The sequence below is a fragment of the Trichosurus vulpecula genome, chromosome 8 (assembly GCF_011100635.1).
Source record: "Trichosurus vulpecula isolate mTriVul1 chromosome 8, mTriVul1.pri, whole genome shotgun sequence".
In the NCBI taxonomy this organism is placed as follows: Eukaryota; Metazoa; Chordata; class Mammalia; order Diprotodontia; family Phalangeridae; genus Trichosurus; species Trichosurus vulpecula.
In genome coordinates, this window is record NC_050580.1 from 221693003 (window position 1) to 221709282 (window position 16280).

The window sequence follows — 16280 nt, forward strand, 5'->3', positions numbered from 1 at the left end:
AGGATCACATGTTTAGATTTGGAAGGGCCTTTAGAGGCCGTCTAGCCCCTTACCTCCTCATTTTAGATGGAGAAACTGCAACTCAGGGAGATGAAGTGAGTTACCCCAAGTCACACAGGCTTTTGGAATTAGAAGGCATTGTTGCAGCATAAGAAGTGTTTTATAAGCCTAAAAGTGTTATATAAATGGGACTCTTGTTATTCACTCCATTTTACAGATGAAAAACTGAGACACATTATGATCTACACAAGGTCATAAAGCAAGTCAGTGAAAATACTTAGAAAAGACCTAGAGTAACTATTACAACCTCAAAATTATTGGATTATAACTGCATTTAGGTGGTATTACTGCTGACGGCTTCCAAAAAGTTTCAATTCCCAAACCCAAGAAGAGGAACAATAATCTCAAAATGTCTAGTAGAATTTTATAATGCTAATTTTTTTTTTGCAGGATGGAAGGCAGGTCAATTGGGGTTAAGTGACTTGCCCAAGGTCACACAGCTAGTAAGTATGTCAAGTGTCTGAGGCTGGATTTGAACTCAGGTCCTCCTAACTCCAGGGCTGGTGCTCTACTCACTGTACCACCTAGCTGCCCCCATAGTGCTAATTTTAATAGGCTGTTCATACAGTGGTTAAAGGCTAGCCAAGATTAGGAAGCAAAAGATCCTGGCCAGGTCTCAAGTAAAGAAAAGCCATCTGGCACTTTGTCCTACTAAGTGAAGGAAAGTGACCAGAAGAAGAGGACAGGAGAGGAGAGGGTTAGGTGGCCATAATAACTAGTTTTCAGTCTTTTTAACGTTAGCAAAGTGCTTTACAAAAATTTATTCATTTTATCCTTACAAGACCTCTGGGAAGTAGGTACTATTATCATCCTCATTTTATAGATAGGGAAATTGGGATGAGAATTTAAGTGATTTAACCAGGGTCACAAAGCTAGTAAATGTCGGAGGCAAGATCTGGACTCAGATCTTCTTGATTTCAAGTCTACCATTCTATCCACTGTATCTCCTAGCTGTCTCAATATGAAGTCAATATATTAAATATTTCCAAGTATAGTGGGGGAAGTTGGTCAGGACACTTCCTTAAATAAGGTCTCCCTTTCTGCCCTGGTTTTGGATAAGCAACGCTATGAAAGTAAGACATGGCAAATCAGAGAAGCCTTACCAGCATCTCTCCTGAGAGGACTTCCAGAAGTTTGATGAGCATCCTTCCATCCCGTAGGTCCTTATAGAGGTCAGCAATTCGGCAGGACACACGTGCCAGGTGTGAGTTTACCCATTTTGTGAAAGTCTTCTTCTGCACAACTTCCCGCTCATCTGCAAAAGGAGAATAATTCCAGGTGAGGTATCACAAGGCTGTTGAGGATCAGTGGACCAGGCAAAGAAGGTTTGTACCATGTCTAGAACATACATGAGAGTATGTGATAGCCATAATCCAGGTCACACTTTTAGCAAACAGAGGCTCATATGTCATTAGAGCCAAGACAGTGAAGCTGTAAGCTTCTGGACTACACAATGGTGGCTCTTGGGTACCATATCACAAATAGAAATCCAACCACTCAGTTGATTTTGAGTTTATACATGTTGGCCACCAATGCTCAGAACTGCTGCACTGAAGTGAACAGATTCCTTCAGTCTCCATATGTTCTTTTTCCTCTAGATTCCTTCAGTCTCTTTCCTCTAGATTCCTTTTCTCCTGGGAATTTACCAAGTATAATACCCTCAGTGTTCAAGCAATTGACTGATTTTTTAAAAGCTAACATCTAAGAGACAGAGTGAGGTGAAGAGTAAAAGAAGCTTCACCCCTCATTGGTCCTGGATTACACATTGCAAAGAATTAAGATTAAAAAAAAATCACTTCCTTGGGAAGAGAACAGTTCTTCAACCTGTAGTTTCTTAACTCTGTTCATTCTTTAGTAACTATGGACTTGTTTTCTAGGATATACCATGGAGCAGGACCAAGAGGGAGTTGAGGAAGGAGATGAGAAGGAATTCCTTAGGACAAAGACGATTTAACGCAGGGGTTGTACGGATTCTGACAAAGAATGAAGCAGAAAACAGACCTTTAAAATGGTTGGCTTAGTCTGAAGAGAATGGCAAGGGAAGCAGAATGGAAGAGGGAGAAGAAAGGGGAATGATAGGGAGAGGAAGAGGGGAAGGGGGATGGAAGAAGATAAGTGGAAAAGAGAAAGAAAAGAGCTGGAAAAGGAAGAGGGATAAGAGAACAGAAGAGACAAAAAAAAATAACCTGCTTAAATTTGTAAATAGCCTGTGACAACCGACTTCTGTGTAAATGGATTTGATGACTCAGGCCTCCAAAAGATGTGACAAGCGTGGCTTGGTCCACTGGGAAATGACCTCAGGAGGGTCACAATTGTTGCAGAGCTGTCTCTCTGGAGTGGCCACGCCAGAACCACTTCAAGGGCATGACTCAGATGTCTGTGCTGGCTCACAATAGTGAGCTTCCTTCCTTCTACTCCCAGTTGGTTGGGTGCTTGAAACTTATACCCTCCCACTCTAAACATAAAGGAGAAACGTATACTCTCTCGTTCTAAGCATGAGGTAGAAAAAGGAGAAATGGGGTTGATTATACTAACCTTAAATGCCCACAAAAGAGACACATTAGCCAGTATCTTGACTTAAATTCTGCAGTCCCAAGTGAATTTCAGACAAGACTCTGTTACTTTTTGCAAAATACACTGATTTTCTAGGCTTTCTGTTATCCTGTAAATGAAGGACTTTATAGTACCTTAGAGGTCTCTGGTAACTTGATTAAAATCTGATGTGTTTACATGGGAGTGTGGTCAAATAAGACCATTCAACTTTTCCTAGGAAGGAGACTGCCTCCCTTCTACCCCCAAAAAGGATAAACTTCATTTGCTGCCCCATAGTCCAACACTATAAAGGTTAAACAGATCACCGAATGTTAAAGGAAAGAGCTGCAACCAGCTGCCTCCTTTTCCTATTTTCCTGCCTACCACTGCGTTGCAAGGAGCTCTGTTTATTTCACAACTAATACAGAGTAAGGGAATTCATCCAGAATTTTAGCTTAGAGACCTAGACTTAACCTTCAGCCACTGGGGTCAATATAATTTGGAAGTGACCTAAATTTTAAGTATCTCAAACCACCCTCTGATCAGTATTATTTTCAGCAGATGAATTCTTTACATGCAACAAAGCTTGAGAACCTATGGGCACTTTCTAGATTCTGGGCCTTATGAATCCCCTATAGAGGGCATAAACAAGAATTGCTTAGGAGAAGAAAGGATGGTCGGGTAGTGATCTAAATCAGAGGTTCTCTAAGTATATTCTAAGGACCCCCAGGGGTTCCTGAGACCCGTTCAGGGGGTCCACAATGAATAAACTATTTTTATATTAATACTAGTATCTTATTTGCTTACTGAAATACTCTTCTCTTTTCCTGCTATATATGTGTGCAAAGACAGATTTTCTTCATATACTTCAATCAAAACAACATATCACAACAGATTGAATGCAGAAGCTGATATGAGAATTCAGCTGCCTTCTATTAAGCCAGACATTAAAGAGATTTGCAAAAATATGTAAATCAATGCCATTATTCTCATCAAATGTTTTCTGCTTTGGCAAATACAGTTACTTTTTTTTTAAAAGGGTTATTTATTTTTACATATAATGGATTTATTATTGTTATTTTCAAATGAATGAATATTTTAAAAATTCATCAGTTTTCATTTCAAAAACCATAAATACTAATAGATATAACCCAGGAAAGCAAAAGTTCTTTGGAGTCCTCAATACTTTTTAAGAGTGTTTTTTTTTAAGAGTGTTTTAGAACCACTGAACCACAGCAATGGAAACTGTTCCCAAACAATGAAATTCCAGTTCTACTGATGAACATTTCTCAATTGCCAGAAAATATTTCAAAGTATTGAGGATTCTGAGTAATTCCACCCCAGCTCTTTTAAGAGAAGAGCAGTTAAGTCAGGGAAAGGAAGCAGAAATCCAGAGGCTAACTGTCATACAGAAGGGAAGGTCCAGAAATAGGGATTAATTTCCATTAGCTCCTTCTCTCTGGTGGAGCTTTGCAGCTCACTCAGCATATTTATTCCAGAGCCCATCCTGAGGCTTTCAAATGGAATTCTGAGCTCGTGAAGCAATGCCAGATGAAAGCCTGAGGTCCTGTTCTTGCACACAGGATGTACCCATGGGAGAGACTGGAAAAAGAGGGTAATGATGGCAACAGCTGAAGCAGCACACCTGGGATTGTCCTCAGTGGGTCCTGGCCCATGCTACTGTGACATATAATCTTTGGCTTCTCTCCTGAGAGATCCTATAAGGAGGATAAGTTTAAGTGAAGGTCCAGAAGGTGATGTTTTCTTTTTCTGAGATTAAATCATGCCAGTGACTACTAGAAAGAAACTAATTCTGGAAGTAGCACTTGACTTATGTGCCCTAAAACAAAGGCTATTTTTTCCCTTTCTATTGCTAGTAATGCCACTGACTTCACTATCCCTTATAAACTAGGTCCATATTTAGTTTTGAACTCACTTTTACTCCCTACCAGCCTGTGGTCATCATTTTTCTACCTCGATCAAAGGATTTTTTGTCTCTTCTCCCCTTCCACACAGCTAGTATCTGTGCTTGCGCACTGGTCCAAGGAAGACCTCCTTTTTATCTTCCTTCAATGGTTTGGCTTAAAATTAAAACAGCAGGTCAATAAATACTACTTAACACCATGAGTTCTCCTACCTGTGTGACTAGTCCTTCTTAGTTTACCTTGCTAGGTCATCATTCAGATCATATCTCTTAACTGTGGGGCTATCTCAGGGCTCTCAAGGTTTACAAAGCACTAAAGACAATCCTCACAATTACTCAAAACATTCTTATGATGTAACCAATACAAGTGTTATCACCATTTTTTAGAGGTGAGGACAACAAATTTCAAAATGATTAAGTGACTTGCGCAGAGCCATATAGCCAGCAAGTGTTAGAATCAATATCCAAACTGATGCCTCCTTAGTCCAAAGACCAGGGTTCTTTCCAGTAAACAATCTTAACTTTCTTTCAAGAGAAATCAACATCAGCACGTTGGTCAGCTCCCTCCTCAATGAGGAAGCACCAGGTATAGGCTGGTAGGGGAAAGGAAGGGAATAATCATTTATATAGTGCCTGCATGTCAAGCCCTGTGCAAAGCACTTTAAAAACAACTCAGTGAGGTAGATACTGTTATTATCCCATTTTACATCTGAGGAAACTGAGGCAATCAGAGGTAAAAGTAACTTGCCAGGGTCACACAGCTAGGAAGTATATGAGGCTGGAACTGAACTCAGGATGTTTTGACTCCAGGCCCAGTGTTCTATCAACTACATGTTCTATCCATTACACCACCTATAGTTGTTCACCTGCTGGAGACATCCAGAGGTAGAATTATAAGAAAAGGTAGAGGCAAGTGATGTCTGTGGCCCTTCTGGATGCTTTTCATAATGCTACCCATTCATTTCCTTGCTATGTTGGAGTCAATGCTATCTGGAAAAATATAGAAAAAAAGAAAATAAGGCTTCCATAAATTCAATTGCTTCCATCCAAGCCTCCTGACTTAAGCTTGAGTCACTCTCCTACAAGCCTCTTTTAGCTTCTCCATTTAAAAAAAAATGAAAAATTACTGCAGATATTCAGGGAACAATGCCCTTCGTCCCTCTTCTGCAGAGTAGAATGTAAAAGCCAGGGGAGCTGGGAGAACTAAGCAACAGCAAATGTAGTTAGTGCTAGTGTATAAGGGTGCCCATGGAAACAACTGGCCTAAAAATTAATAGGTATTTCCCAAAGATGGCAGGATCCATTAAAGCAAGTCGTTCAGCCTTCATAATGAGGGGAGAAAGTCAAGTCTTATTATTAACCTCAATATGTTAATATTTAATAGAATATCCACATAATGGCATATCATAGTCACCCCCCATTTGCGAGCAGCTGCTTACTCCCCTGCAAAGCATTCTCAAGCTGAGACTTTCAAAAATTAGAAGCAGCATAGCTTTTTACCCACGTTGCAGGGATAAGAGAGTCTGAGATGTCTTGGGAATGGCAGATGTGCCTGAAGAGGACAAAATTTTAGAGATGGATGGTCACAGTGAGGTGGCAAAGGGAGGAGGATGACTCAATTCTTGCTCTAGTTTGATCCTAACTTAATTCTTGCTTTGTTCTAGTTAGTATCAATGGTTTTAGAAATTTTAACATGTTTTTCCACTACACTTGCAGTCTACACACAAAAGATTCAATTTTTTAGAATCTGAAAAAAATAATCCATTTCAATAATTGTAGGAGAAGGAGCCTGGTAGAGTGGATAGAAAGCCAGCTACAGAATTAGACCTTGCTCCAAAGTCCTGACTCTGACACATATTGCCTGTGTGCTCCTGAGCAAGGGACTTAACTTCTCAGTACTTCCAGCAACTCCCTAAGGCGATCATGTGCAGAACTCAGAGGCAGATTCCTCCCCAGAAATTTCTTTATTCTCCACCAATGAGAGAAGAGGGGAGTTTTTTGCATTTGGACACAACGCAATCAAAAGTCCAATCCCGATCCTATAACAATGAAAATACAGGGCTGGCAAAACAATTAAACTCTCTTGCAACAGATGTTTGTTTTTTTTTAAACTCACAGGTGACTGGGCAAGTTGCTTTTCTACCATTAACACAAGATTCTATGATTGACAGCAGCTTAGCTTCTCCAGGATTTGTCAGCTTAAGTAACTGCTGACCCCCTTTTTGGTTTTTCTGATTCCAGTGCTTCCTGTGAAATGGTTCAATCTCTTGACATAAAGTCTTCCAGTGTCAGGACTTGTTTGGGGGAGGGGGTGGCAGCAAAAAATCTCCTCTAAGGGAATTCCCAGGAGGCCCAGGAATATCAGAGGGCAAGAATACTTACAGACTAGGCTACTAAGGAATCAGGATATGTGTACACTGACTATTTACACCAGAGCCTGTGTGTGGTAGAGGTCAAGGAGCTGGATGGTGAAATATAATGCTGAACCATGTGGTTCTGTCCACCAGCACTAGCTGCATCCTTTGAACCATGACTCTAACCACAGGCTTGCTGTTCTACCATACCTCAGAGATACAGAAGGGCCATGGAGGTATATTTCCTTCTGTGTCTCATGTTTCCATTCTATTCTCAGAGTCCCTCTTTTTCAGGTGGGCCATGTCTCTCCTAAGGGGGCTACATCTGTTCTTCCCAGTTTTGCCTTCTCTCTTTCAGGGTCACTGTGGTCAGAGAAGTGGGGGAGAGTTAAGTAAAGAACAAGCAATGTGTGTGGACCATTCTTCCTAGCCTTAGGTATTTTATCTCCTTTCTAAGTTTTAACCAAAAAGGGGAAGGAGAGAGGGAGAAAGACAGAGAAAGAGTGGGTTATGTACCACTGAAGTCAAGCCATCCACCTTTGAAAGCAGAGCTGAGGCAGGTCAAATCCTCAGATTCAAATTAAACATAGGCTGTGTAATCGCATTTGAAATCTGCTGTTTTTCAAACATAATAACCATATGGCTTGTTTACAGGGGCACTAGGAAGAGGGATGCAGTGACTAGGATGGAGGACCAAACAGGGACTATTCTTTTCTGAATCAGAGATGTTTGAATGAAACTAAGAAGAGGCATAAAGAACAGATATTACCAAATGCTTACATGAACTAAACAGAGAAAGAGTCGATTGATGAATTAGGCATGCAACTAAAAAAGCTAGAAAAAGGACAAATTAAAAATTTCCAATTAAATACTAAAATAGAAATTCTGAAAATCAAAGGAGAGATTAATAAAATTGAAAGTAAGAAAATTATTGAATAAATAAAATTAAGAGCTGGTTTTATGAAAAAAAAATCAATAATCTAGATAAACCTTTGGTTAATGTGATTAAAAAAGAAAGAAAATCAAATTAACAGTATAACAAATGTAAAGAGTGAATTCACCACCAATAAAGAGGAAATTAAAGCAATACTTAGGAGCTATTTTGCCCAACTGTATGATAATCTAAGTGAAACGATAAACCCAAAGACTCCAGCTTCTGGGATAAGAACTCACTATCTGACAAAAACTGCTGGGAAAATTGGCAGAAACTAGGACTAGACCAATAACAATCTCACATTAGACCAAGATAAGATCAAAATGTATACATGATTTAGACATACAGGGTGATACCATAAGCAAATTAGGAGAGCAAGGAATAGTTTACCTGTCAGATTTATAGAGAAGAGTAGAATTTATGAGCAAACAAGAGATATGGAACATTATAAAATATAAAATGGATAATTTTGATTACCTTAAATTTAAAAGGTCTTATACAAACAAAACCAATGCAACCAAAATTAGAAGGGAAGCAGAAAGCTGGGAAACAATTTTTACAGCCAGTATTTCTGATAAAGGCCTCATTTCTCAAATATATAGAGAACTGAGTCAAATTTATGAGAACACAAGTCATTCCCCAATTGATAAATGGTCAAAGGACATGAACAGGTTTTCAGATGAATAAATTAAAGCTATCTATAGTCATATGAAAAAGTCTCTAAATCATTATTGATTAGAGAAATGCAAATCAAAACAACCTTGAGGTATCATCTGACACCTATCAGATTGGCTCATATGACAGAGAAGATAAATTATAAATATTGGAGATTTGGCAAAAATTGGAACATTAATGCATTGTGGAGTTGCAAACTGATCCAACCATTCTAGAGAGCAATTTGGAACTATGCCAAAGTGGGACCAAACTGTGCATGCATATACCCTTTGATCCAGCAATACCACTACAAGGTCAGTATCCCAAAGAGATCATAAAAAACGGAAAAGGACCCACATGTACAAAAACGTTTATGGCAGCTCTTTTTGTGGTGACAAAGAATTGAAAATCGAGGGGATGTTCATCAATTGGGGAATGGTTGAACAAGTTATGGCATATGAATGTAATGGAATAGTATTGTGCTATAAGAAATGATAAGCAGGTAAATTTCAGAAACACCTGGAAAGACTTACATGAACCGATGCTAAGTGAAGAAAGCAGAACCAGGAGAGCATTGTACACAGTAACAACCACATTTTGTGACAATCAACTTTGACAGAATTAGCTCTTCTCAGCAATGCAAGGATCTAAGACAACTCCAAAAGACTCAAGATGGAAAATGCCATCCACATCCAGAGAAATAACTATGGCATCTGAATGCAGATATATATACTATTGTATACTATGTATACTATTTTCATTTTTTTGTTATTTTTTTCTTTCTCATGGTTTTTCCCTTGTTCTGATTCTTCTTTTATAACATGACTAACGGGGAAATATGCTTAATATGATTGTACTTGTCTAGCCTATATCAGATGGCTTGCTGTCCTAGGGAAGGGAGAGGGGAGGAAGGGAGGAAGAAAAATTTTGAAACCAAAATCTTATAAAAATGAATGTTGAAAACCATCTTTACATATAATTGGAAAAAATAAAATACTATTAAATGGGAAATACTAATAATAAAAATAACAATAATAATAAAAGAAAGCCTAGGAAGAAAAAAAAAAAGAATGAACATTACCCGTGAGGTCTGATAATGAACCGAAATGAGCAAGATGGGTTGGGGTTCAAGAAGCTGAAAAGCAAGGAGTCAACATCTACAGCGATGCCCAAGAAAAGAAGCAAACAAAAGACTTGCAATCTTTCTAATTGCCTGCTCACACATATTCGAGTCCACCACCAAACTACACTTAAACTCATCCTAAAGACTAGTTTGTATCTCATTAGCCCCAGATATTCCGATCTGAGCATGCGAGGAGTCAGAGTCTATAGGAATAAGAAGAAAGAACCACTGACCTAATAAGGAGAGGAAGTGAAGTACAGTATATGATCATTGGACTTAAAAAAAGTAGATGGTGAGTTGAATCCCATCTCAGATGCTAAGTAGGTATTTGACCAAAGGCAAATCATTTAACTCTTCAGATCCTTAGTTTTCTCACCTGAAAAGTAGCATAATATTACACCATCCACCTCAAAGAACTGTGTGGAAAGTGCCTTTCAAATCTTATTCTACTCCATTATTCCCTCCACCACAGGATTTTCAAGGAAGGGGAGGGGGGAGCTCAAGGCTGAGGAATGTGTTGATAAAGAAGAAGACGAGTATTGCAGAAGAGGCAGGGGAAGCAAGGGCAGCAACCGGACTGATATTCTGAAAGGTTAAGTCAGAAGGTATGCGCAAAGAGAAAAGGTCACCCCCAAATCTCCCATCAGAGAGGGAAAAAAAGAGACCAAAAGGTACTTGAAAAGATTATTTTAGAAAAGAAATGGGGACAGATAGGTGGCAGAGTAGATAAAGCACCAACCCTGGAGTCAGAAGGACCTGAGTTCAAATCTGGCCCCAGTCACTTACAAGCTGTGTGACCTTGGGTAAGTCGCTTAACCCTGATTACCTCCCCTCTCACCCCCAAAAAAGAAAGAAAAGAGATGAGAAAATGAAAGAGAAGAGAAAGGAAAAGAAAACCCAGGCCCTCTCAGTACAGGCCAACCTCCCCAACCCAAACACCTATAGCTACAAAGTATAGCAGCAACAGCAGCAGTAGCAGCAGCAAGAGCATCATGTGAAGGGGATGCCCTTGCCCAAAGTCATTTACAAAGGGTATCTCTAGAGAGTGATAAGAGCTATCACAATTGAATAGAATCATTTAGGACTCCATATAAGAATTGTAAATACTCTGAAGGCTCTTAGGAAATGGCAATCCTTATATAGATCTCTAAGGAGGACTTGGGAAAAGCAATGGAGACAGAGCAGCAAATGCCTACCATCCGGGTAGAGTCACATACGATATCCTCCTAACCAGCCCCAATCTCCAACAGCACTACCTCAAACCCTTAGTACAGTGCCTAACACAGAGTAGGCACTTAATAAATGTTTATTGGTTGATTGAATATGACTTGATTAACCCTTAAATACCGGTTCAGTGCTCATTCATTGGACTGAATCTTGACTTTGGCTATAGGTTATTCAAGACAAACATTCCAAGATAAGAGGACATTTTTTAAAATCTCAGATGGGATAGAAAATTTACTTCTCTTAATTATCGATAAGGCTCTCTGTATTGTTAGATATAGCCAAGAACCTCAGCAACTTGGTGGCCTCCCATTCTGTCCAATCATAAGCAGCACTGTGGCATGATAGAAAGAGTGCAAGACCTGGAGTCAAGAGAGACCTGAGTTCAAATCTTACCTCTCATACTTACCACTGACCAGGGGCAAGTTGCTTAAGCTCTTCTGAGCAAGAGCTGTAAAACCAGAATTACATCTGTAATAGCTAAGCTTCTAAAATTGTGAGCAATAAATGAGATATAGTCAAGTATTTTGCAAGCCTTAAAGCACTGTATAAATATTGGCTACTATTATTACTTCCAAATGCTGTCATCAAACCTATGAGATAAAAAATCAACCACATGGCGAGAGTAATGGATGACTGCTATATTTGACTGGTATTCTTGCACTGTGCAAAGAAATCAAGGAAGGCCCCCAGCACATTAGTGAGATCGCTTGTATTGAAATTATCGGAAGAACCTAGATTTAGAGGTGGAAGGGACCTTGGATTCCATGAAGTCCTATCCCCTGATTATACAGATGAGAAGACTGAAGCACAGAGAGGTTTAAATGACTTGCCCAGGGACTTACAGCTAGAGGTGTCTGAGGTTGGATTTGAACCTAGGTCTTTTTTGACTCTGCTTCCAGTGCTATAACCACTATTCCAGGACAAGTATAGTTCTTGTTTAATAAGAAAAATAATGTCCTTTTATGACCGAATAGTCAATAAATGTTCATTGCAAAAAATATTTTTAATTTTCTGGACATATATCCTAACAAAGGATGCTATGTCTATGATTACACTGGATGGACAGTCTCAGAAGAACTGCATCTCATCTGCACATCACTAGAGAAAGTACCCACAGAGATGAGATCACAGGTTTATGTATTTGAGAATGACCTACAAACTCTTTGGTGGATTAGCATGAGTCACGCTAGTGAAGAACATGACATCAGTAGTAAGCGTTCCTTCCTCTGCTCTACTAGAGCCTAATGTTTGATTCTAACATGTTGCTGCCCCTGACTTTGCAATAATGAGATTAGCATTAATCTAATATATGCCCAAGTTATGTCTCAAGTCAAAAGGAAAGCCAAACAATTTGAAAGAAACTCAAAGCCAGAGGGATGATAAAGTAAAGATGGTCTCCTAAGGAATGAATCATCTGGGAAACAGACCAAGGAAGATCTAATTTTCATGTGGCTCCTGGGTAAGTCCTACCATACAAGTAATAATTCTTTGATCACACATGTATACTATATTGTGGCCCAGGCAACAGAGAGAGTTAACAGACAGGTTAGTAAAGTCAAAGTAGTCTAATGTTTTGGTATCGGTGAGAGGATGGATTACAAATGCAAGTAAGTCAGTATTATTACCTCTGCCCCTAAGAGAAACAATGATGAAACTTTAAAAATGCTGGATTTGCAATCAGAGAACCTGGGTTAAAAATCCTTGCTCTGACACTTGCTACCTGTGTGAACTCGAGGAAGTCACAACAATTCTGGGCCACAATTTCCTCCACTGTAAATTGAGGGGAATTGGACTAAATGACCTCAGAGTTCTCTTCCATCTCTGAATCTATAATCCTACAATGTAGATGGGAAAGGGACAGGGAGGAATAAAAACAGCAAAATAATTTCTCAATTAGTCAAATCAAGACCCTTACAGAATGAGACAGAGGCTATTCCTAAGTCTTTGTGTTATATATGTTGGAGAGCAGAAGTAGAGACGATGCTGTGTGTGAGACATCCCAAGATACTTTCTAAGACATAGGTAAGATATAGGACAAGCTAAGTGTCAAAACTCCCAGGTCTGCCAAGAACCAAGAAGTTTGCTTCAAAGAAGTCTCCCTAAAGTGAGGGCAGGAAAGGGAATAAATTCACTCAATAAACTTACATTGACATGATGTTTTAAGGTTTATACTTCCCTTGAACAGTAACCTCCAACAAAACTCTATGTTTTCTATAAGCAGGGACTTTTAAACATTTTTGTGGCATGAACCCCTTTAATAGTCTGATGGAGCCTATGGACACTTCTCAGAATGCTTTTAAATGAATAAAATAAGATATACAGGACTACAAAGGAAGCTAATAGTGTTGAAATATGGTTATCAAAATATTACCCCCCAAAAGAACCCCTGGAAAGAGTAAGAGATACCAACTAAGGAGCTAGCAGACTTGTACCTCACCAGCAGTTTTCCACAAAGCAAAGGAGAACAGAATCAATTGAATGGTGACACACAAGAGAAAAAATACAAGCTCCTTTAGGAAGGAGGTTTCTAAGTCCTAATAGTGGTTCAGCTGGAAGGAATTGGGTTCTTACCTCTTCCCACCTCCCCATATGATGATCAAAAATCCTTCAAAATGTCCAGGACCCAGGTTATTCTGGGTCAGGACTTAGTAATGAAAGCCCATCACAGGAAAGATCAAATAACAAAAATGGTATCCTAGTAAGTCGGAGGAAATGATATTTCAGCAACTAAGGAAGAAGAAACTATTTACACTGGAGATTTAGGATCTTTTAAAATGAGCTAATAGCAACAAGAAAAAATACAAAAACCCCCACAAACCCCAACATGAACTTAGTAGGTGGAAAGTAGGTGAAATCTAAGAGTTTACCTCTGAAAACCTTTCCCTCCTCCCCTTTGGAGTCCTGAGAAGACTCTCTGTTCTCAAATCCACACTTGGATACTCTTTTCTTGTGGGACCCTACGTAGGTATGATTGTCCCAGAGCCCTTTTGGGGAGTTACAGCTCCTGCACAATCCTCCAAATAGGAGGACAGTAAAGGGAAAAGAAGACCAGAGCTTGGTTGACAATATAATTATCCACCCTTAACACACTGATTATTTCATTCAGTTGACTGGGCTTTCTTTGACTCTTGAATTTGGCTACAGGTCACTCAGGATGGCCACTTCAAGTTGCTGTGAGTACAGTATACACACACACATATACATACGCACACACAGAACTACCACCTCCTTTTTCATAGGGTGAAATATGAAAGAACTAGAGGAAAGGTGTGACCAGTGACTGTTGCCAGTACTATTGAACAAGCTCAGAGCACAGATGGAAGACTGAATCCCCTCTGAGCAAACTCCCATAAGGCATCAGCAGGTTTCACCCAAGAAGCATCCCCAACACTCCCCCTGCCATTCACACCCAGAGGCTTGGGAACACAGGTGGTCTTAGAGAAAGAAGGGTACTGAGGAAGGTTCACCCCACCCGTACTCCATCCCTTCACCCTTCAGAAGAGTACCTGCTAGGGCCTTGATCCGAGACCTCTCAAAGAGCCTGGCGGAGCTATTATCATTGTCCAACTCATTATCTGGGGGGTCCCAGCGGGCGTTGATCCTGCTGTACTGCTGGATGCCCGCGTTGTCAAACTCAGTGGCGGATGTCATGTCGGGAGGCTCTCAGCAGCAGCTCCTGCCTCAGTCCTCATGAAAGGGCCCCTGGAGGGAGAGCAACATGTATTGAAGGGTTAGCTCCCCACCCCTTCAGACTTTTTCTCAGGGGAAACTTATTCGGAGCCTCTGACAGAAACAGATTCTTCTAAGAGCGGCACACTGGGCCATCTGCCTGAGCATGCTTTCCACCTGAGGCTCCTGGATCATATGTTATGAAATATTGCAGCAGCAACAGTAACAATGACGGCGGCAACAGTGGCAGCGGCAGCCGAAGGGACAAGGAGAGCTGCATGCAGTAAGAGTCAGGGCAGCCAGCAGGTGGAGACGTCAGTTGCAGTGAACCGGAGCTCCCCACCCCCTTCCTGTGTTCCAGACAGACCGCTTGTTGGGGTCGGGCTCCAGAGGCTGCAGAGGCAACTGCGCTGAGGAGAGAAGCATCTGCCCACCAAATTGAGGCCAGGACACGATGGGGGGCAGGCGGGGAGAAGGAGGAGGAAAGGGACAGGGGAGGGAGGAAGCTGGCGAATAGGCTGAATGTAACTTGAAAAGAAAAATGAATAAATGGGGAAATGGAAATGGAAAAAGCCAGCTCAAGGCTGTCTCCACAGCTTCTGAGCTTGTGGCAACTCAGTCCCAGAGAAAGTTCACCCAGATATCCTACTAAAGGGATTCCCTTGCAATAGATATTTGTGAGGCTGTGCCTTTGAGCAGGGTTCTCTTTAGCTAAATGGAGTCTTTTACTCCATGGACAAAAAAAATGGGGCTCCTGTTGAAATCCACTGAGCCCCAGACCCTGACTTGACCTGTATGCCAAGGTCCAGCAACACCTGACTGCCAACATGATGATGCTTTGTGGGGGAGAGGTTTACAAGCCCCAAATTGTTTATTCAGTTGTATCACCTTTTGGGTCTTCAATTCTCCTCTCTGTAAAATAGAACCAAGGGAACCGATAACCCTTCATTCCCAATGACCTTCAACCAGCCTCCCAAAGTTACTTCACAGACTCATGAGATAATATCTATAAAATACTCCAGATAAGAGGAGCTTTTTATTTAGAACATACTGGAAAAGGTTTCTATCACATTAATAATAATAGAAACAAAGAAAATCTGCAACTAACAAAGAATATTTTTAAAATTCAATTTTTTTTTGTTTTTAAGGGAGAAAAAAATGCAGAAGGCTAACTTAATCTAACTGTAACTTGGAGTAGCTGTGCCCTATTTCTTAGGAGCATAAGAGCACTGAAAATTTTTGTCTCATAAATATACCTCAGACTACCCTCCTTTTTCAACACTCCCTAATACGGGCACAACCCATATCTGCTGGGGTCGCAGTCTCCTTTGCAGTCACTGCCATTAGTCCTTGCCTGGCCTCTTGGGTAACTACTGGGATTCCCCTAACTCTCCTAGCCCTTATTCCAGGGTGGTTGTTGTTTTTTAATCCAACTTTTATTAGATAGTCATAGAAGGAAAAAAAATAGTACAAGACAAGCCTTACCAGGGGTGGGGAACCTGCAGCCTCAAGGCCACATGTGGCCCTCTAGGTCCTCCAAGTGTAGCCCTTTGACTGAATCCAAACTTCACAGAACAAATCCCCTAAGTAAAAGAATTTGTTTTGTGAAACTTGGACTCAGTCAAAAGGCCATACCCAAGGGCCTTGAGGACCACATGTGGCCTTGAGGCCAGTCACAGGTTCCCCACCCCCGCCTTAGACCATCAAGTTTATGTGTCTTAACTTTTTTGTGTCATGAACCCCTTTGATAATCAGGTGAAGCCTATATATCCCTTCTCAGCATTATGCTTTCAAATGTATAAA

The 16280-nt window shown here is 40.4% G+C and overlaps 1 protein-coding gene across 1 annotated transcript in view; it reads right to left on the bottom strand.

The window, feature by feature from the left end:
- The window catches only part of SPTB (spectrin beta, erythrocytic), a 171990-nt gene that overhangs the window by 97640 nt on the left and 58070 nt on the right, over positions 1-16280 (bottom strand). Inside the window, exons 2-3 of the mRNA XM_036736358.1 lie at positions 14315-14510; positions 1164-1315 (exon numbers count right to left, since the gene is read on the bottom strand). Coding sequence (XP_036592253.1) covers positions 1164-1315; positions 14315-14459 — 297 coding nt within the window. The 5' untranslated portion in view covers positions 14460-14510. The remainder of the gene's footprint in view (positions 1-1163; positions 1316-14314; positions 14511-16280) is intronic.